The sequence below is a fragment of the Hypomesus transpacificus genome, chromosome 14, assembly GCF_021917145.1.
Source record: "Hypomesus transpacificus isolate Combined female chromosome 14, fHypTra1, whole genome shotgun sequence".
NCBI classification, from domain to species: domain Eukaryota; kingdom Metazoa; phylum Chordata; class Actinopteri; order Osmeriformes; family Osmeridae; genus Hypomesus; species Hypomesus transpacificus.
The window spans coordinates 15,425,016-15,448,118 of NC_061073.1; the positions used below are offsets into that span (position 1 = coordinate 15,425,016).

Here is a 23,103-nt window from a genome sequence, read left to right on the forward strand (position 1 = left end):
TTCATATCCAGACCTCGATTTCGGATCTGGCCCATCATGTAATCCCAGCTGCCGGGGTCGCCACGTGCTCGCCCTCCTCCTCCGCCTCCCCTATACCGTGCGGCGCCTGCCCCTGCAGGGCTGCCCCGGACACCCCGGGGTCCCCCTCTGCCTCCACCCCCACCTCCACCAGTGCCACCTGCTCCCCCCGTGCCCCCGGCCCCCCCCGGTTGGCCCGGTGCGGTGTGCAGCTGACCCAGGCTCAGGGAGGTGGGCGGGAGCTGGGTGAGGCTTGGGGCCGGAGGGTGGATGAGGGGCTGCTGGAGGCTTTGCTGGCGTAGCAGGGTACGGGGCCTGGCCAACTCGGAGGAAAGGATGTGCTCCAGGGTGTCACCAGAGGAGAGCGCTGGTTCCCCAAAGCTGGGAGGGCAGAGGAGCAGGGAGGGGAGGGAACGCGGGGAGGGCCGCGGCCGACACAGGTTAGGGTGATGGAGGAGGAGAGGAGAGGGAGAGGACGGGGGAGGGGGGGGAGGCGGGGAGGAAGGCGCCACAGAGGGGGGAGTGGAGGCGCCATCACAAGAGGTTAGGGGTGAGTCAGGAGGGGTGAGATCGGGAGAGACGGAACAGAAGAGGTCGGGGTCAATCAATGAATCACGAGGGGAGAGGCAAGTACACACAGGACATGACAGAGGGGCCAAAGGAGAAGTCCCATTTGGGTGGTGATGTGTGCAAAATGGAACACCCAGGGAACACAGCAGAGATGGTGGGGGGGGAGAACAAGAGGGAAGGGGGGGGTGGGTTTGAGGCGGGAGAGGAGGAGGAGGAGCGGGAGGCAGAGGGAGGACCGCGGGGAGGGGGGGAGAGGAGGAGGAGGAGAGAGAAGGAGAGCAAGGTCAGGCAGCAGCAGTAACAGCAGTAGCAGAGGTAGCAGTAAACGGTGCAGCCCGCATGGTCATCGGGAGCTGGCGACGGACAGTCCTGCGAGCGTGCCGGGTGCGACGGTGTCGGGTGTGCGGGCGGCGCGTGTGGCTGGGAGGCCGGAGCCTGCGGTTTGCGTGTGGGCGTGGTCCGCGCGGACGGCGGGCGGAGGAGAGCGTAGCTTCCGGGTGTGGAGCGAGAGCGCCCGGCCGTGCGGGGGTGTCTGGGAGCGGGCGTCGGCGGTCGGCCGCCGCCGGATCGTCCTGCCGAGGGCTTTTTGGTCTGATGAGAGAGCACCATGTCTTCCTCTCTGCTCTCAACTTTTCCGATCTGTACATTAGTCTCTCTCCCTTTCTCTCTCCGAGTCTTTCCCCTCATCGAAATACATGCTCTACCCCTAGAGACACAGCAGCCAACCATCTCTATTCCTCCGTCCCTCCCTTCCTCATGCACTCAATTTTCCACTCCTCCCCTCCCAAATTTGGTTGAATTTGCTCAAAGAATTGTTCACTTCCTACTCCAAACAATGCTTTTTTATTTTGATCGAAGCAAGACATACATCTATTTGGTCAATCATTGTATGTATCTAGTCTAACATACTGCGTTTCTAACAGAGTTGAATTCCTGCAGTTCGGTTTCCCGGCTTGGCTTTTTATGTTTCCCAACTCTCTAAATATATCCTCCTCTTCACAGAGCGCTGTGCGATCCAGGGTATCAAAATTAGGTCACGACAAAGAGCTCCGGCGTTCACGTCGGCTAATATGCAGTTTACTTTACTTTTGCATTCGTTTACGACACAGGACCGAACATTAATCTTCGTGCTCCCGATCGATCACTTTGGCGACTTAAGAGGGTAACATGGGGGGTAAGAAGGCCGTGCAGCTGAGCTGCATCCAGACCAAAATGGAGGCTTCACAGAGAGAAAGATGGAAGCAGGAAGATGGAACCGATAAGGAAGAGGGAGAAGGTGATGAAGGAAGAGAGACAGAGAGAAAATGGGGTGCGAGACACAAACACTAGAGACAGACACTTATAGCAGCCTGAAAATAGAATCCAATTATAGACAGAAGGGGAAAGAGAAAGATGAGAAGAGGAGAGAAAGAGGGAAGGAAGACGTCTGTGGTAGTGAAGGAGTGAATGTGTTGCGGGGGGGAGAATTTTTTTAGACGTGAGGTGTGAGAGAGAGGTGCCAAATGAAGAGAGAAAAAAAAAACGAAATTAACTTCCTCATTTGTGACTTCAAAATGAGGCTCTAAACACGTCAGTGACACACACTGTAGGGGGAATATCACATGAAACTGCAGCCCCCTCAGTAAAGTGTTTTAGCTAATTGGTTAACTCAAAGACAAGGGATCCTATTTATTATATCAATATATACGTAAGCGGAGAATGTATGTTGACAGTCTGTTAAGTGTGTAAAAACGAGAACCCCGATAGATATGCCTGATATAATTCATTTTCCTTCAGCATATGACTGTGAGCCAGGCAAGGTAGTGTCAGCTGAAGACAGTGAGTGAGTCAGTATGGTAAAGTAGCTATTGTTAGCTCCTCATGTGTGCATGGTTCACCCCCCATCTTCAACACTTTCCTCCAGCCTCTCAGAGCCCACACACTCACCTTGACACCTAGTTCCACTTCCTGTCACCCGGCCTCCTGCCTACCAGTCTCCCAGCCCCCCAATCTTCCAGCCTCCCTCCCAACTCTCTGCCTCCCTCCCAGCCTCCCTGCCTCCCTCCCAACTCTCTGCCTCCCTCCCAGCCTCCCTGCCTCCCTCCCAGCCTCCCTGCCTCCCTCCCAGCCTCCCTGCCTCCGAGCACCCTGTCACACTTTCACAACACAAATATAAGCCCCTGAAACTGGATATTGTGGAACAGAATTCAACATGAACATGTGTTATAAGTAGGCATGGTTCCGATACAGTAATGACTTTTGACCGACTGAAAAAACTTGGCAGGAGGGGATGGGCAGCAGGCCTGTCCTCCTCCACTCTGTGTTAAGCTTCTGATAACTCACTTGCTGGGCCTCAATCCTCCGGACTGCATGTGGCTCTGGACCGTCTGCCACTTGCCCGCCCTGTGTCCCCCCGTCACCATGCTCTTCACGCTGTCGCTGTGACAAGGACCCCCCCCATCATCCCCTCGCCCCCCCGCAGCCCCTTTTTGCCCCCCCGGCACAGCCCCGCTAGGAGAGAGAAAAAGATAACACAGCAGACAGGGGAAGGAGGAGGAGAGAAACGGGAGCGGGAGTGGAGAAAAAAGACAACAAGAGAGAGAGAGAGACAGAGAGAGAGAGAAGAAGGAGAGAGAGATTGAGCAACCACATGGTAAAGCGGGGCAGAGCAGATCAGTGTAGTGTGTGAAGCCATGGGGGAGGACTAGTTTTCCAGGTCAGGAGGCACAGGCAGGTGGACGAAGAGGATCGGTGGTCCAGTGAGGGAGTGGGAGGGAGCAGGGGAGGGGGAGCGGGGTGGGGAGGGGAGAGCCTGTGGAGGGGAGGACCACCCTGGAGCCCGTCTCCCTGGGCTGGAGGAGGAGGAGGACTGGTGGCTGCGTTCACACCGGTGGGGGGGGTGCGGCTTCTTCGGATCTCAATTTGTGGGCACTTTGCCAGAGATGTGCTATCACACAGAGCAATTCAGTGGCATCTTCAGTAGCATCTTACAAGAGGTAAGAGTCAATTGTATTGTATTTGCCCACAAACAAACAAACCATTTGACATCACACCTGAGGTGACAGCACTTTATGTCTACCAAGAGCAGCACAGTAAATAGCAACCACTCGAGTATAACAAATCTCGTTTTAAACTTGAAGGTCATACAGTAATAGAAGACACATAGCCTCACTGTAGAAATGTCTATTTCTCCATGAGGTGTGGATCATGCTATGATGCTACGTTACACTATTAGCTTGTGTTTCATTGAGAGACAGGAATCTGCAAGAGAGTCCAATCATGATCCCACAGATGATGTCCCTGTCAAGGGTCAGCCCAGGAGAGGGAGACATGTTGCCGAGATGTTAGCATCACCCCAACCAAGCAGCGCCCCCCGTGACTGTAGCGATCATCAAAAATGAAAGCACAGTGGTGCCCTCTTGTGACATGACCATTAATACATAACCATTAACATGCAGTGCACATCTCAACACACATATTGGTGTTGCGTCACGCACGTCCTTGTGCCATGCGCAGGGGAGGGGGGTGGAGGGTGGGGGGCTGGAGAAGGGGGGTGGGAGCGGAGATTAAGTAGGAACATCGTGGGAGCAGGGTTGCTGGGGTTCTGAGGTAAACCGGGACACCACTTGCGTTTACTGTGCTGCACCCTCCTGAAGGTCACTATCCTATTCTCACATACAATCTTAACCAATTGACCTGTCTGAACACGTAGAGAATACATCACTCACCATGGGAACAGGACTCCCACTGGGAGAACAACAGTCACAGTAGGAACTCCAGGCCTCATTTATCCCAGTGAGTACGGAGCTGTGTACCAGAATACTAGCTGCAGATTAAACTATACTCGTGAAAGAAAGAAGGCAGGAATCAATCGAGCGCGTTTACTCATGATTTGATGGTTCTTGGTACTGTGTGAACAGTCGATTTGTTCAATTGGCGATAATGAGTTCCAAAGCCAAATGCTAATACTGACACCGCAAGAATACAGAGGTGTGTATTTAGCCAAATAAAAACACGAAGGAAGGAGACTTCCCTCATGAGATTTGCACTGTCAGGATGATTATTTAGCTAAAGGTCATGCCTTACGTAGCTGATACAGATATGAAGATGAAGTCAACGTTGATATATATTCTCTATTGACCTTAAATTTCAGGACAATGTCAATAAATCTCGAAATGTTCATGGGATTGATCATACCTTGTTGTTAACAACCTTGATAAATGAGGCCTGCAGTCATTCCAGAAATTGAAAGCTGCAGATCTCAAATGAATCCAGAGGTAAGTCATCTCACTAATGCATGTACAGTAAGGTACACTGCTACCTCAAGAGTTTAGGTTGATATTGCACTTAAGCAATGGCAGGGATTAAGATTGTGTTCCATATTTCAATATGTTGACTATTGAAATTAATCCAGTAATAAGTGACTGCTACTGAACAACAGCAGTGTCCGTTTCTCCCCTGCAAGAGAAGGCACCAATTGTGAAGACCAGCTTGCACTGAGAGCAAGCTGGAAAGTAGCAAATCTTGAGGCTTAAAAAAAAATAAAAAAAATAAAAAAAGAACATTTCTCAAGGTCTAAGGAAAGAGTGTGCTGCAGGGATTCAGGAGTTCAGCAGCCATCATCTTCAGGCACAGCTTTCACTGTAATCCTGCCACAGCCCAGTGTCTCCCCAGTACCTTCCTAATCCCACTAGTATCCCCTCCTCTCCCCAGGCAATCTCCCAGACAGAGCCCTTAATGGTTAGGTCTAGTCATCAGACAGCTTAGCACGTCCAGTCCTACATGAAGGGAAGCCTTGATGCCCCAAGGCTTCTGTGAGTAACTTAGAAGGAGCAGGAGCCCTTTCCAACACAGTATAATTCAACATGTATGGAACTGGTATTGAGAAAACATTGGTAGCACAAAACCTATTGGATTAAGTGAGGGAGCTTGAGGGGAAGGCTACAACTCGTAGTGTTGTAGTACATAGATAAACAAATGGGTGAGAAGAGCAGGAACACAAGGCAGACTGTAGATCAGAGTTAAAAAAAACACAGGCAACCACATCAGAACCAGGCTGAACGGTCAACCCTCCTTGAGAAGACTTGACTAGGTGCGGGGGTGGGATTCACACAGGGAGGGGAGAGGAGGGGAGGGGGGTAAGGGGCAGAGAAGTTGGGTTAAGGTGTGACCAGGTTATTTGGCAAAGGGAAAGCTACGAGGGTTGTCCGTCTCCATGGTTACACTCCATGGGAGAAAGCTGACAGGTTAGAGGTTAGAAGGGGTTAGTTGGACTGGCAGGGCTGTAGGGAATGGGGGGGGGGGCCTTGTTGACGTGGGCGTTTTTTCTATCTGAGGTAGGCAAGAGGAGAGGAACTTTAAGAGCAGCATTAGCCTGAGGGAGAAGTCTCTGCTGTTTTGTAGCAGTAATAGTCCTATGTCTGTCAGAGGGGGGGGGGGGGGGGGGTGCTATAATGTGCATGTGTGACATTTCCTGCACCCACGTGGCTGGGCAGATTATGAGTGTCGATGAGTGGAACCCCTCTGCACACGCATGACGTGATGTGCTGTTGGCTTCAGCTAAATTATGCAACTAACAGTAACCACACAGTTCATGATGTCTGGATGTGCTTCTACTGTTATATTCATCAGGATTGTTTGACGGATCCATGTAAGTATAAAAGTATTAACCGTCAACCATTACAGATAACTGCTGTGTGGGGGAATTTGTGCGATCGTGTGTGATGAAATTGGTGCAGATGAAGAGAAAGATGCAAACCAACACCCAGCCAATACTGTAGTGTGTCTGCAATATCTGAGTCCTTTAGGGATACGGTTTGACCAGCCAGAATATGCAGAGGAAAGGTTGCATGCCACTGGGTGGAGGGTGGGTGCCCCCCCGCATCCTTACAGCCCTGCTCAGAGGGGGGTGGGGGTGGGTGGGGGTCTCTTACCAGCCTTTGACCAAGACTCACTTGAGCGTGAGGCGTTGATCTCCATATGGGGCATAGGGACAAATGTTTAGTACGAATTCCTTGGGCGGATAGGAGCTCCACCTCTGCTGCACTGTGCTGCTGTCATTGTTATTCCAAAAGTCTCTGTCTAGATCGCTGCGGCCAGAGAAAGAGACAGGTCAGAGCAACACAACCAGGTACAGGCAGGGCACCAACCACCAGGCTGCCTCACCGACCATCTCATGACAGGGAGATATGGGAGAGGGAGGGGCGGGGGGGGGGGGGGGATGAGAGAAGGAGAAAACAGATGCTCCTCCTTTCAGAGGTGAGAACTTGGCTGTGATTTGGAAGGCAGCGGATTCTGAGAGCTGCACCTGGTGGCTGTTTGAAACAAAACATATCCCGTTTACGGCTCGTTTCTGTGTCAGAAAGTTGTCAAAGTTGAGGTTGAGTTTTTCACATAACACAGGGGGAGCCTGGGGGAAAAGGCAGGTCCATACATTCATTACAGCTATTCATGAAGCCATGTGTGATGCAGAGAGCAAAAGAGAGAGAGAGGCAGTGAGAAAGAGCGAAGGGATTCAAGAATAAGAACACAAGAACTAGAGAGAAAAAGGAAGAGTAAAACAGAGATAGAGACAAAAGAAGGGCAACAAGTCACACTGTAATGAATACATCCAGCATGTGACTTGCAGTTTATATACAGTATTTAACAGCACTACCGATGAAGACAGTTATACAAGATGAAAAAGTTAGTCCCCCTGTCCTTCGGCCCAGGGATTAAGAAAGCATGAGAACATGAGGCACAGAAGAACAGCAACACATTACAGACAGGAGGAAAGAGGACAACTGCGCCGAATCACTGATGTACCCTAGTGCACGTTCCACTTCACAACAGCAGCTTGGTCCACAGCAAAAATACAGAGCAGGAAGGAAAGACAGTGGAGAGAGAGAGAGATAGAGAGAGAGAGAGAAAGAGAGAGAGAGATAGAGAGAGAGAGAGAGAGAGAGAGAGAGAGAGAGAGAGAGAGAGAGAGAGAGAGAGAGAGAGAGAGAGAGAGAGAGAGAGAGAGAGAGAGAGAGAAAAAGAAAGACAGAAAGAGAGAGAGGGCTGTAAGCTGGAGAGATGATGAGGGAGCAGATCATGCTGCTGTTACCCGTGAGGAAGAAACAGTGAAAATGTGAGGGGGACTTGGGGAGCCAAGTGAACAAACATTCATGAATTCAGAGACCCATCCTTGAGGCCTCATAGCGGAGTTCAGTTCATACGTAAACACAGTATATGCACACATCACTAGATAGCTGTGGTCAATAGATACCAGTGTTCCGAGGAAGGCTGGTTCGACAGGTTATTGTGGGTTCATAGGTCTAGCATAGACAAAGTCAAGGAGCATTGCAGTGTTGGGATTCATTGTTACTGACCTACATAACACATGAGGAACTCCAAAGTGAAGGTTATCAAATTAAAACCTTACTATAGTTCAGTTTAAACATGCTCTACCAGAGACCTGCATTTACCCCAAGTTTGCACCAGTACTGATTTCAGTTGAGGACCCATCATTATAAAAACCTTTGGCTGACGGCCTGCACTTAGGGGCACTTCCTATCTCACTGAGATATCTTATACGGAGATAACAGGACTGTGCTGTGCAATTTCCTTGACAAAAATTTACTTGCACAGGTAAGATAATGCAGGGCCAATCTATACTGATTAGATCACATTTAAACATTTTGTCCACGACTCCCGCTGGTTGGCCTCTAAGGGACATCTCACAGGGAACGATCTACGCTGCTGGTTTCTCATTGCTCTTGACACAGCACGACAAAACGCGTCGAAACCATAATAACGAGTTTCTCGTTGTGTTTTAGGATGTGTTTGTGTTTACAAGAGAGCATTCCTCCAATTCTAACTAGGGAAACGGCTAGGTCCTGGTGCGGGGCACAGAGTTCCCACTTCTAAGGGTGTTGAGAGGATAACCAGACAAAGACGAGCATTATGGGAGCTTTCGGCTCCACCTAAAACCATTTACCAGGCACCTACTTGATGGCTTTCTTCTCCCCTCGTCCACGCGCAGAGTCTGGAGTACCTGCCGTCTCCACCCCTGGCTTATTCCTCTTTCCCTTGATTCACACAGAGGGGGGTTGGGGTGGGGGGGAAGGAGGGAGGGAGGGAGGGAGCGGAGGGAGGAGAGAGAGAGAAAAGGGTTAGCTTAGACCAAGCAGTGTTTGTGGTATACTAATTTCCAGTGTAAATGCCTATCCTATTATCAGTAGAATTGCGTGCCTTCCCACAAGTACTCTACCTCATGCTCTTCAGATTATGCTCATCAAAGTCAAATCAAATCTGCTGCCGAGAGTCATTCCTGACTATGATTATCATTCACACAACCCTGGAATGTAGATGGCAATTGACTATTTAAGGCGATCCGCCTGGTTCTGGTGAGAATACCCTGGAAAGCTCTTTTGTCGTACTGATTTCTAAACAGCCGGCGCATGACTTGTAACCATGGAAATCAGGGTGATTTGGAGCTTGTGTGAAGGGAGCTCCACTGGGTGCGTTCTAGAAGACCATCTCATTACGGATCCAGGTGATTCACGAGGGCCTCGACTGACACTTCACACAAAGACGACAGTGTGTAAGGATTCACTCAGAGGCTGCCCTGCCCCCGTCTACTACTCGCTCCTCCCGCTGAAAGTGATGCTCTGATACACATCTAGGATTGGCTGGGATCCTCCATCTCAGAAAATAGATGAAGTAAAACACACACTGAGCGACTCCCTCGGCTCTGCTTGTCCAATCGGATCTTTTTCCTGGCTGAGAGGATATTTCCTGCTGAGGGGCTGCTTGTTTCAGGGAACTGGGAGCAGACCTGGAGGCTGGAGAGGGGAGGATGCAGGCCTGGGAGCTGGGGCCAGGGGGCTGGAGGCTGGAGGCCGGGCTGTGTATGGCCCTGTCTGCCTCGCCTCTCTCTCTCTGTGGAACAGACTGGGCAGGCCTGGAGGAGATCCGCCTCGATGGCAGCCATGAAGGAGGGCTTGGCTAGCTCTGACGGCACTAAACAGCAGGAAGCAAGCAGGCTCTACCCCTCCATTAGTGCCAGCTACTGTGGATCAGCTGCTACCAGGACCAACGGTCACCCGAACCCAACGTCACAAAAAAGCTCGACCCAACACAAGGCCATTCAATGTGATCCATGGAGGGGGCTTTCCTTGTTGCTTTTACGCAGGCAGTCTGCACAAACAACAACTCGTGTACATGTACACACAAACTTAAAGGCACACACACACACGCACAAATACAAACAGGAAGGAAATGTTGTTTTTGTTTGGTAGGGCCAAGAACCTCAGGACAGCATGCAGAGCGAGACATATGGAAATCTTTCAAGGGCGTTTGAGTGTTTAGACAAGAGACTGCGTCTCAGATCATTCGGTGGTTATTCACACTCCAGATTCCACATGCAGTGCAGGTGCCCAACAACCTCCCGTCTGCCGTGGGTCCCACTAAGCCCTGCGGGGAGGGGCCCAAGTCGCTAGGCTAACTGAGGCCTACACGCCTGCCTTCCCCTGTTCAGCACGGCCCACGCGCTGCATGGGAGCTCTGGGTGCTTGTGGGTAAGCAACCTGCTAAACAGACGCTAACAATAGTGCAGCCTGGCAAAAACGATATCCATCTGACACGAACTGACAAAGCAAGGAAGCAGACCGTGAATTGTTTAATCAGAACTAACCTGAAATAGAATAGTCAACAAATGAGTCAACAATAAACCCAAGGGAAAGCACACAATGGATTGTGTAGAACAGCTGCAGACTGAGAACCATCGCTAATATATAATATTTGGACAATGACTTTCACTTTCAGGAGCAGAGTGCAGTGTGCTACAGATGCCTCTCATGGGTGTTGAACCGACAGGCTGTTGTTATCTGCTCTTTCCAAAAAACATTGTGAAGTCTGCGATTAAATCAGGCTGCGAAATGGTTGTGATAAATACATTTTTTCATAAAACATTCATGAGCACTCAGGAGTGTGAGCGATGTCAAAAACATATTTTCCTAAACAGCCCATAATAATTCAGCTCAAACTGAACCCTCTCCGTTGTGTTGAGGCAGTCAGACTGAAACTAGGCTGGTACTGATGTATTTGTTCAATGGCTGCACACGCAACATGCCTGCAACATGCCATATGCAGCACACGTGGCTTCCAATATGCCATTTCAATGCTTTGCTCGCTGCATTTATTTTTGCATTTGTGACATATTGACTTCATGTCGTGGATGGCATTTTGCTGTAGGCGCGGCCCATCATCACTCATATTTGATCATGCCTAGTCAACGATGCATACATGACACCTATGCAACAGCACAGTCTCATTTGAGCACTAAGATATTCACCGTGGGCGTGCGAGCACACGTTTGAACACGAGATGCACACGCGGGCACGCACACGCGGGCACGCACATCCATAGGCGCTCAACACACTGTTTTCACACACAGCAGTTCCAGGGGAGACAAAACAGGCTCAATTTCTGACAGGCAAGAACAAGCTATCAAGGGAAACTCATGTATCATTCAACACCATCATCAAATTTTTAGGAAGGTAGCGAGAGAGAGAGAATGACCGGGAGTCCAAGGCAAAGAGAAATGAAAGAGAGAGAGTTTAAAATAGAATTCCAAATGAAAAGGAAGACAGACGAAAGGAGAAATCCGAGGAGGAAGGAGGATGGCTGGCGAGACAAAGGGAGAGGATGCAGGAGTGGAGGAGCCTGGGTACGGAGTGTGTGAGCTGGTGATGTGAAGAGGAGGATGAGTGACAGGGAGTCCCAGGTGGTTTGGTTGTGAAAACCAACCCATTCTCTGGGGGCCAGAGGGCTGTTTCAAACGCAATGTGATGGGCATCAAGCCCCATGGCTGCAGGACAGCTGCACATGCTTAGACAGCTTCCCAAGCACAAACTCACACCTGTGCTCTGGCTTAGTTCACAGCTGATAAATGTGAGTGGAGGGTCTGTCTCTTTATCTTATAGGGAGGTAAGGATGGACTACCGGGGAGAGAAGGAACTGACAGTGGTCACCAGGTGGAGGAAGGTTGGGAAACTGGCTAGGGGACAGTCACCTCTGTACACGAGACAGTGAGAGGTCTGCAGCTCAGCCAATATAGACGCCGCTTTGCTCCCTTATCCTCCCCTCCAATACCCTTGAAACCACTTAAGTCTAATTTAAACCAGTCGTCTTCATGTCACGAGACAAAGGGTTTCACACGATTACTATTCACTCCCGTCTGGCCGGGAGCCATCCATTTCAAAATAGCTCCCGCAATAAACCAATTACAAGACAAAACCAAATTGCAGCTACCGATGTCTCGAAAAAAATCCTCTCACACGTTTAAACAATCACAAGCCCAATGGAGCATGTTATGAAGAGACATGACTGCAATATACAGTCAGAGCTGTTTTGGGAGACGGAGCGGGAGGCTTGGTGAGGTGCAGTACGGTACCGCTCTGAGAGGCTGCGTCAGGTGACGTCGAGGATAACGGCGGAGAGGAGACAGGGAACGGGACTGGCACTCTCAGTTGGCAGCGCTCAGGCTTTTACCACCCAGCTGTGTTTGTTTGTGGTGAATTAGCAGGCATCAGGGGTCTCCAAGCTCTCTCAATATTACCCGCGTTGCACCCTAATTACTCAAGAGTGCTCCATTAAAATCATCGTCCAACTAAATCATCAACCGATCATTCAAATTAATGTCCCTTTTAGGATCAGTCAAAACAATTTCTTACCTGTATCCATAGCATTATTCACTATTGTGAACCACTTACGAGTAAGTGCACAGAATGGAAATGTTCACTTGCACAAAGTGTTGCTAATGCAGGGTGTTTTGTTTTCTAACTGATGATGCAACATGTCTGCACAGACCAATACAGACTGACTACAGACTGGCTACAGACGGCAGCGTCCTCTTGAAATTAGATAATTGCCATCATCCTGCTCAGTTACGGCCGCTTATCAACGTAATCATCACCATCATTCTAACACCATTGAACCTTTGATTTTGGTAGAATAAAGAGACATCTGTAGCTGGTGATGAACGCTGTGCACACAACAAATCTGCTGACGGGCGTCGAGGCATGACCCTGATTCTTACCGGGCCCAATCTCCTCCCCGCTCACAGCTGTATGTCACGGACCAGGAACGCCCCTCAGAACCAGGCGGACCATGCAGGTTCCTCAGAACCAGGCGGACCATGCAGGTTCCTCAGAACGGGTGGGTTTCAACGCTGCTGCTCTGACAGCTGTTGTCACGGCCACTCCTGGTCCCACGACAAGCAGCAGAAGAGACAGGACGAGAGACACCCACTGACTGCACGGTTAGACAGGACGAGAGACACTCACTGACTGCACGGTTAGACAGGACGAGAGACACTCACTGACTGCACGGTTAGACAGGACGAGAGACACTCACTGACTGCACGGTTAGACAGGACGAGAGACACCCACTGACTGCACGGTTAGACAGGACGAGAGACACCCACTGACTGCACGGTTAGACAGGACGAGAGACACTCACTGACTGCACGGTTAGACAGGACGAGAGACACTCACTGACTGCCAATGTTCTCATCCCAGTCAGGTAGAGGCATGCCTCCCAGCAATGAGCAGAGTGACATCAACATCGTGGCAGAGAGCAGAAGGGGATAGATGCTATTCTAGTCCTCATACTTAAAAGGGCTTAAAGGAAATACCTCCAAGCAGGAGCTAGGCTTCAACATGATTAGTCCTAATCAAGCGTCCCCATTTTTAAAAATAATTTGGAGGTGCCTGTTACCAGTTCTCAAATGCCTTACCATCCGAATGTCATACATCTACTGACCTATGAATCACAGCCACATCTGGCATAGTCCCACATGCTTAAGGGAAGGAGCATGTGCAGTTTGGAGCAGCAAAGTGTTTGTAATAAGCTCATTCCAAAGACTGGTTTGAAAAACCAAAAAACTATCCTCGTTTCAACCATGTACACATAGGCTTATGGTGAATCTACTTTCACTAGGTTCCATTCCAGTACCATGCATCTCTTCCCATGGTTCTACAGGTGCACAATCAATCAGCATATATGAATATGCATTACAGTATGAATGTATGATGTAACTAATGAACAAAGAGAGAAGGTAGGCATGTTTATGCAAATGAAACAGTATATACCCTTTTAATCATGTGTAGAGGGAATAAAGTGTTACCATGGAAAAAGGAGGATGAAGAGGTAAGGAGAACTCTGAGGGAGGAAATGGAGTGATTGTATTCCTCCATATTCTGTTTATCAGAGGAAGAAAGGCAACAAATAGATTTGTCTCTGCAGCACTGTGGTCCTGGTTCATAGCTGACTGTTGAAAACATCTCATGTTCATAAAATAGGCATATTGAATCTGCATCTACAATAATACGCTGGACAAGATCAGATTTGACGGTTTGAAATAATAACTACCAATCCATGTATATCCTTTTTTAATAACATCCAAGGGTTTTCATTGAGTAATCTAAGGTAATTTTTCCACCCTGGTTGGCTGAAATCTCTCCACAGCTAAATAGTCTGTACACTGCACACACTCTTAACAGAAGTTCAGCTGGTACTTAAGACCTTCCACAAGAACCACACCCAAGTACTCAAATATTGTATCAATCAATGTAAAAGTATTTTTTACATTGCCCGAAACAAAAGCCAATCGGGGGATAGAACTAGAGGACGTCATCTCGGTCGTGGCTGTGGTTCTGATACAGTGAGGCCTCTGTGTGGTCATTAAGCCACTACAGTGTCACCATATCCTGGTGTCAGCCCCTGTCCCTGTGCCCGGCCTGTCACAGGATGCATAGAGGATCCTGTTACTCTGTGGCTACAGAGGAGACCTCAGGGGCCCTCTAAGGTGCTGGCACCAGAATGAGCTTCCTCCCTACAGTAGGAACCAGGGTGGATTCACTGCTCCATTTACTTTAATGTGGAATGTCAAATGTAACTTCAGATGTTTTTCGATGAAGGAAACAGTCTGGGACTGAGTTGTGGCCCATGTCCATTTCAACACAGACCATTTCCCCCACCATCCCTGCTTTGTTCGACATTCTGGGAGCATAAATGAGTTGATCAAGGGTGGAGAAAAGCCTAACTGGTGATAAATCATGGAGGGTGACTCCAAACAGACCCCAATGCAGGCAGTTGGCTGTAATGAGGAGACCGGTCATTTGTACTGTCCCAGTCAGACTTAGAGGAGCTGCTCGATGACTCAAGACAACTGCACCAGGAGGACTCGGAGAACTGCCACTGAATTACAAAGTAGTGAGTCCACCGAGGGTCAACACTTATGATAACTCAATGAATCCTGCGGAAGACATAGTGAGACTGCAGTCGGTCTGCTCTGTGGAGAATAATGAGTGTGTGTAGGTGTGTACTGCATATGCATGTGTATGCGTGGGTGTGTGGGCATGTGTGTGCGTGTGTGTGCGCGTGTATCTGACTCTAAAATAAGTATGTAATCCAGAGCAGACAATGAATCTCTCAGCACAAATAACTGTTATTTTATCTAACTAAGAAACTCTAACATATCATTAGTCCTGTCACTTTTGACACTGGTAGATGGAGAGGGAGGTGGGGGTGGGGGGCGTTCAGTCAGAAGGCTAGCTTTGTCATACCGCAAATAAACCTGAATCCCTGATCTATGTTCCTGAGTATCTTACAAGCACAGGATGAATCAGGAATCAATTAACTTGGAACGCATGCAAATCTAAAAGAATCAGTCAAGTGAAGTGGCACTCGGCTGTATGGCTTTATCTGCCTAATGAGTGGTTGCCTCCCTTTAATCAATCACATTTCATACTACATAATCAGGCTGGGCATGCCCTCAGAGAGGTCACTCCAGTCATTCTGTTGCCTGCTCCCCTGTGTTAAACAGAGCCGCACAACACAGGCTCTGAGAGCACAATGTGGTAATAACTCCACAATCTTCCTCATATTAGTCCACCAACCAGCACTCTGACTGTTGGATTGGCTCTCTATGTCATTACTCAAATGCCTTGGTAAAATCATTGGGCCAAATATGTCTCTTGATGTGTGGTATGACAGACCCAGCTCTCCGCAGCAAATTAGAGTGAATTATGAACATATTTTCTCCTCTTTTCAATGTGCCTTTATCTATTATTATCCACTCTTCAGTGTTTATACTTTTCATCCGCCAACATAATGGAATAATGCAGTATGATGCGTGTGTGTGTGTGTGAGTTTTTGTGGGTGAGAGTGTATGTGTGTGTGTGTCTGATGTGTGTCGGTGTGTGTGTGGGTGTGTGTGTGTGGGTGAGTGTGTGTGTGGGTGAGCGTGTGTGGGTGAGAGTGTGAGTGTTTGCATGTTTCAAACTCACCAGCTTGCGTTGACACCAGCCACAGACGCCACACAGAGCCACCAGCCAAACAGCACACACTGTCACTGCTAGAGACACCAGGAACACGCTAAGGGTTACTGAGCCTGGGGACACACACACACACAGAGAGAAGTGAGTAACATTTCGACACCACATCACATCTATTTACTTTTCCCATAATGCCCTTTATGCAATTTTTTGTAAACCATACATTTTTACATTTAGTCATTTAGCAGACGCTCCTGTCCAGAGCGACTTACAGTAAGTACAGGGACATTCCCCCCGAGGCTAGTAGGGTGAACTGCCTTGCCCAAGGACATACAAAATGCTGTTGTCACATCCAAACCTCAGAAAACCTATTCAATTGTGAGTGTAAGTAAAATACAATTCCTCCAGCACACCGTGGAGTCCGGGCATTTCAATACATTTTCAATAAGCGTTGCAGGCATCACTCACATCCCCACTCACACAGATCATTGTCATGGTGTCACAGCTTGTTTACTGACAGACTGGGAGTGAAGGGAGGGAGGAGGGAGGGAGGGAGAGGGGAGGATAGGCTGACTATACATGAGAGCTATGATTAATGGGCATCCTACTGGATGCCCAGTGAGAGAAGTGAGAGGGTGGTAAAATAAGGATTTATTTATCTGATAAGTGTGTGTGTTTGTGTTTGCGTGTGGAGAGACACAATACATGCATGTGTGTTCGCATGTGCGTTCACACGGCACCATCATCACTAGAGAGAGAATGCCCTGAGGCACGCTGGGTTCTTCCAATCAGTCAACATAACTAAATAAAGCACCATGAAGCCTTCGTATTCACCGCAAGGAAAACACATTAATATATTCATATCTCTGATGTGATTCCCACCATTCTCTTCCCCCGAGTATGAAATGATAAATAGGTGACACAAAAACAACGACACAGACAATGGGCATATGACAAAAACCCATCCTTTCTTTCCAATTATACTTTCTCCCTGTCTTTATCCCTTCCCTTGTCATTACAGACCTTTTTATCTCACTCTTCAACCTACTTTGTTTCCGCACTCTGCCTCACCATATCCCCAGGGAACATGCTGGTTCAGAGATGGGGAAACAGTGGGTAGACTGTAAAACTGGAAAGTGATCAACATTGCTTTCCTAGAATCCGCTGGCAGCCTCTCCCCGAGTGTCTCAGTCGACCTGTGTTAAACACCAGACCCTATCAGGAGCTGCCGCCGCTGTAGATCCAGAGCTCTGATTGGCTACTGGTGCCCACTAGTGGTGAGTGACAAGCTGTTGCTATTCATAAACACGCTGATGACAAGGTCAGAGGGACACCTACAGCTCCACAGTTACAGAGTCATTTCAGTCGGAGCCCTTTCCGAAATAAAGATGGTGATATTATGCATGGAGGTGTGGCATGAGAAAAGAGGTGTCACAAACAATGGCTCGGCATGCGATGGAACCTAGCAGCAAAGAGGTGGTGTCCAGCCAAGGGCGACTATGGCAGCTCAGGTCAGGAGACGCTGAGTCAGTGATGGATACCTCGTTAGGAGCTTAGTGCGGATGAAGGATTCAGGTAGCGGAGCCCAAACAGATGACCATGACAGGCCAGAGCAGCAGCCTAACCCCCTTTAGAGTAGCGTTGGGGGGGTGGGATGATGTAAAGCTGAACCTCGTGTCTTCCCTCTGAAGGTCAGAGAAGGGGAGGGTGTTGAGGGAGGGGGCAGAGTGTGTTTTATGATCTGTGTCAGTCAGAGGGGCTCGGGGAGGATAAAAAGCTCCTAAACAGAGAGCAGCAACCACGGAGGCCACATTACGCCACGGAGGAATGGATAAATAGAGGCTCCCGCCCACGCGCTCACAACAGCGTCCCTGAGCTTCACCAAGGCAACATGAGCAGCGATGGGGCTTGGCCATAGAACAGCAAGGGAATGGATAGGAATGAGTCAAAGTGAGATATACTGTTCTGGCTGCAGACACAACAGACAAGACTACACCCCCATTTTATACAAGGTTATTAGACAAAAATATTTTTATTGCTGAGATGTATTGTGTAGTGTACCACATAATGCAGATTATCAGTTATAACAGGCCTTGTAGGGAGAGTCTTCATGTATTATGAGTATGGCCCAAAATAGCTGCACTTGAGAGAAGCTTTACTTCTGTGTGGCATGCATTTCTTTCATTTATATCATGGATTTATTCATGAACAAAGGCAATGTAAATGACAAAAATATTTTTCATGTATCGTTATCAACTGTAGCAGGTAAAGCAGTAAAACTACTTCAAAATGGAGAGTGGAAAAGCACTTCTTCCAAAATGGCAGCGCTCATTAAAACTGACAACAGAGCTGAACAAGCCATTGAGGCTTTTGATCAGAGGCCTTCAGAAATCCGAGCACTCTTGAACTTGAAAGTGGCTTGTTTGTTTTAGATTTCTATGCCTATCTCTTTTATCTGCGGTGAAAGAGAAAATAAATGGCACAAGGGAGCGAGCAGAGCTAGGAGATTCAGTGTGTAAATGAGCTTGTAATATGCCCTTTCGCAAAAAGAGAACAACAAAGACTGTCTCGGGATTGGATGAAAATGGGAGAGAGTCTCTCGTGGAACTGGTGTCTGAGCAGGAGAGACGGCAGGAGTAGTGATGGAAGGCAAGTGCTGGGGGACATCAGTATGGATAGCCTGCGAGGCAGATGGCATCACACCCAATATAGACCCAGGACGTACGGTACGTGCAGGTGATTTGGCCCATATGCAATGAGAGTCAAGCCAAGCAGAAAGGGGGATTGTCCTTAGGGGGCGAAACCAAAGTGCTAATGAGACGTAACTGGAGCAGTGTCCAGTCAGCAAAGATGTCACGCCACATGCCTCTGATCCACCTGAGGTGGGGAGGCCAGAGAAGTTTAGTCTTCATAGACTCTCTGAGTCAGAGTTCAACTCCCCAGGCTTATAGATAGGTGATGGCTTTTGTAACCAGCCTAAGGTTAATCCATGGGTCACTCTAACCGTCTTTGGACTGTCCAGTGGACTGTGTTGGCAATTACATACCATGTCGGCTTTAGGGGCAGCTTGTTGATATGGCCTTTATGATATGCCAAATTTTCAATTTGACAATAAATATGCATTATTCTGCTCATTGACTCATTTATTGAGTCAATTCTGAGATTTCATATACTTTATTGTTGCAGTATCTGTACGGTAGGCAAGTCACGGAGCAGAAAATATTTCCCATTTCTCTTTTCAGTTCATTCTAAAAATAATTAATCAAGCTAAATAATGAGACTGGGAAGACAGACAAAAGGAGCAGGAGGGACTCGACGCGGAGAGAGATAATAACTTGGTTCCAGGTAAATAGTCTAACTGTCTAATCAATTGATGGGGGAATATGCGGCATTGTGACATTTCATGGAGTGAGGAGAAAGATGTTATTAGATGATGGTGGAGAGACTATGTTGACTAAAGAGTGGGCGTGTCAGCCTGTTGTGTCTGTCTACTTGAGAGTAACACAGCGCTGTGGACCACGGAGGATTCCCATGCCTGCTCCTACACAGAACTGGGCCAGCCTGAGGTGAGGAGATGGATGTTAATGGTGGTGGAGACATCAAACACCACTCCTTTCTGCTTTTTTCGGGCTCCACTGGGGTCAGAGGGTCTCTATTCAGCCTCCAGGATTATTACATTTTACATTTAGTCATTTAGCAGACACTCTTACCCAGAGTGACTTACAGTAAGTACAGGGACATTCTCCCCGAGGAAAGTAGGGGGAAGTGCCTTGCCCAAGGACACAATGTCATAAATGCAGGGCCAGGAATCAAACCGGCAACCTTCTGATTAATACATTTAGTCATTTAGCAATTCCCTAACCGCTTAGCCATCTGACCCCCAAGCTAGCTGAGAGGAAGCCAGGCCTTTCACCCATGCAGACACACAACTGTCTGTTCTGCTCGACCTCCATCTCACTGTGGATTTACAGCCAGTGGACAGGGGACAAACAGAGGGCTGCCAGTTAGCAGTGATGGTGCCAGTGGCAGGGTGAAAGGAGGGTGTATGGTGAATGGTTAATCACCGTACTGATGCACAACAGTCCACAGGGGTCTTCAGGTCCAGGTGGTATAAACCTTGAGGGCTTTAAAATTAATGGTGTCCCGTTGTACCAGGGACTTTGACAAATATGTCTGGGTGTTGTGTGATATCTAAAACCATTTTTGAAATCTTTTTTCGAAAATCTTTTTTAACCTTTTGAAGCTTTTTATAGAAAACTTTTTTTTAACCATCAGAAACTTTTTTTCAACACACAGTGAAAGGAGAGGGGAGAGCAGAACAGAGAATCCTAAAAACAGAGTAGAGTAAAGCCAAGCAGAGTACAATAGAGTATAGTAGAGTTTAATAGTTCTCATCAAGTCAATGATGCAAACCTATTTTTGAAAAAAAAATCGAATCAAACCTTTAGAAAACTTTTTTCAAAACATTTTCAAAACCTTTAGAAACTACAACAACAACAACTTTTTATACTACAGCCAATAAAGTCCTGTTTGTCCAAGACAGAGACAAGACAGAGACAAGGCAGAGACAACACAGAGACAATTCCGAGGCAAAACCGAGCCCTTCAAAAGTGACCGGTCTCAAGACCAACACCGGACTCTGGGACTACAACACTGCAGCTCTGTGGTTCTCTGTGGCCAGGCTGCATGGCTGTATCCATTGGCTGGATGGGCCAATAGATAGGTGGGTGGATGGGTCATAGTTAGAGAGTGAGAAGACTGCCACCCACACATGGCCTGTTCTCTGGTGGGAACCCCAGGGGGTCAGTGGGGCCTGACCGGGAAGTAGATCCATCTCCTGCCTCGTGACAGCCATGCTGAAGCTACAGGAACAACCCCGCATATGACACATGGCTGGTGTCACTTATCGTAATGACACTGTCATCTTACGCCCGTCGACATTTCAGGAACAAACCTCCAGAGCCACCAAAATGTTTGTGTCTAATGGAGATGTTAGCCTAAAAGCAGGTTCAGGTTTCCTGCTGCTGTTACCGATCAACGAAGACGTGTTGCAGAGGAGTGATCTTGTGATTAGTTCAGCACTAAACCTTGTTACATCCACATGGTGCAGAAAATGGCAAATTCAAAAATAAATACGTGATGGAAGAGAGGCTATTTTCATCCAACAGCTTTATTACTTTTCTACCTTTGAGAGGATTTTTTGTTATGTATGATTGAGTTAAGGTTCTATTGCCAGTACACCTTTTACCTGAGTAATCACCCCAAAATCCCCGATGTATCATATAGTTTTGTGTAAATCATGATTTGATCATCTAGAATAGATCCATGACGCACACAAGAGACTTCCCCCATTACTGTGAGAGGTTGTGTGATGACATCACAGTTTCCCAGAGTTCTGTCTGTAGAGCATGCATGCACAGTCGTTTACACTGCATGTGTTTGTCATACATAACAGCATGTGGCCGGTGAAAGATTGAAAATATTCTTCAATTTTAAAGGCCATCATTTCATCATTTCATAGGGAGATTGAACGGTATTTCATTTCTTCCACTTTTTTTATTTGATTAAACGAGCAATAAAAATGCCATTTTTGCTACATCTTTTTCCTCTGATATCACTGATGAAGAATTTAAACAGTAGGTATGGTCTTCATGTGTCTTGCAATCTGTCACTGTCAGCTTGTAATTCCCTTACCAAGCCAATAGTCACACACTCTGAATTAACTGGTCAGATTGAAATGGATGACTTTCATATGAAAGCCATGGGAGGACCTCAACACATTTACCAAGGACAGTCTCCCCTGTCTTGAGACAGCCCTGCCTCCCGTTTATACATCTCTCTCCATCCCTCTTTCCCACTCTACCGTAAAACCGATATTAATAATGGATGATATTCACAGGAAGCTGGATGATTCCAAAACGCTCTCCTCTGAGTAAAGCTAGCTCATCTGAACTGCTAGCAAATCGCCTACAGTAGATGCGGATGCAAGTTCCATACATACTGGTCATTACCATGGCAATTCGCCCGGTCAGATAATTAGATGTCTAGACTATTGTGATAGGACCAGAATGGAAAAATGAAGTGTCGCAAGATTTCTATTATGGTCTGGCTGTGTCAGATGATCGCTGATGGAAGCATTCCCAGAGACAAACCTCTTTGTGTCTCTGTCACTGTACTGGAGCTCAGTCCCTCAGGGAATGAGCAACCTCTTCACAACAACTCTCCTGCCCTGCCGTTGTTAATCCCAGTCTTCGGTCAAACCCAACGCTGCTCAGTAGGAGCTCGCTAGGAGATGTGCCATGCGGGTACCTGATTGAGCTGAATGAGTGTAGCATTCCCACAGCAGTGGAAGGTCTGCTTCCCACCATAGCAAACGAGTCATTACTCCCCAGCCTCCCTCACGCCCTTGACTGTAATGACTTAGCATCCACATGGTGTCTGTTTATGCAGCTGGATGTGTGTCACAAAGTAGCATTTAAGTAACGCTAATCAGTCAGACCTAAGCCAGGGTACAGTACCAGGACTAACCCCTCCACATCCGGTCTCAGGTCAAAGCCACAGGGATGTCCACGGACGTGTGCTTGTGAGGACGTTTGTCAGATGCCAACACTACAGAGATAAACCTCAGTGTTTATGGTGTGTCTCTCACAGCCTTTCCCCTCCTCCTGTCCATGGCAATCATTACGGCCGTTAGCGCCCTAATTAGTGGAGGCTGCAAAGGTCACAATTCTTCCACTCTCAAGCCTGTTTCAAAAGTCTGCATCCTAAAGGTCTAAAAATGGCCACGATCTGTCATTGTGCTGAAGGGTCCATGTCTTCTCCTCCCCGCCTCACCTTCCCTGGCCTCATCCGTGTCTGGCTCTCTCTGGTTATCTGTGCTCTGGGCCTTATTCTGGGACTGCGTATGACTTACCTCATTGCTCTTTCTCTTATCTGGGTTGTATCTGATACTTTTGTCCTTGCCTCTCCAAATGGAGTACACACCCACTCACACACACACACAGACAAACACCCACACATAAATTCTACCCGTTGACACTGATTTCACGGAGACACGTGTGTGTGTGGGAACACGCGCTGTACAGAAGCTCTGGGGCAGCGAGGGAGGAGAGGGGAAAGAAGGAGCGAGGGAGGAGGGAAACGGAGGGGAGTGAAGGAAGAGGGAGTCAAGCGTAATGCTATTGAAGAACAATTTGTGAAGCTTGTGCATATGCACAGAGGCCAACAT

General features: G+C 48.1%; 1 protein-coding gene across 4 annotated transcripts in view; it reads right to left on the reverse strand.

The window, feature by feature from the left end:
* syt7a (synaptotagmin VIIa) overlaps positions 1-23,103 on the reverse strand; it is a 64,345-nt gene that overhangs the window by 26,195 nt on the left and 15,047 nt on the right. For 2 of the 4 annotated variants that reach the window (XM_047034113.1, XM_047034114.1), the window contains exons 2-3: positions 15,888-15,991; positions 8,542-8,621 (exon numbers count right to left, since the gene is read on the reverse strand). In XM_047034113.1, coding sequence (XP_046890069.1) covers positions 8,542-8,621; positions 15,888-15,991 — 184 coding nt within the window. Of the gene's footprint in view, positions 1-2,910; positions 3,013-8,541; positions 8,622-15,887; positions 15,992-23,103 lie in introns of those variants that run through there. The other 2 variants (XM_047034116.1, XM_047034115.1) reach the window with 1 other exon arrangement.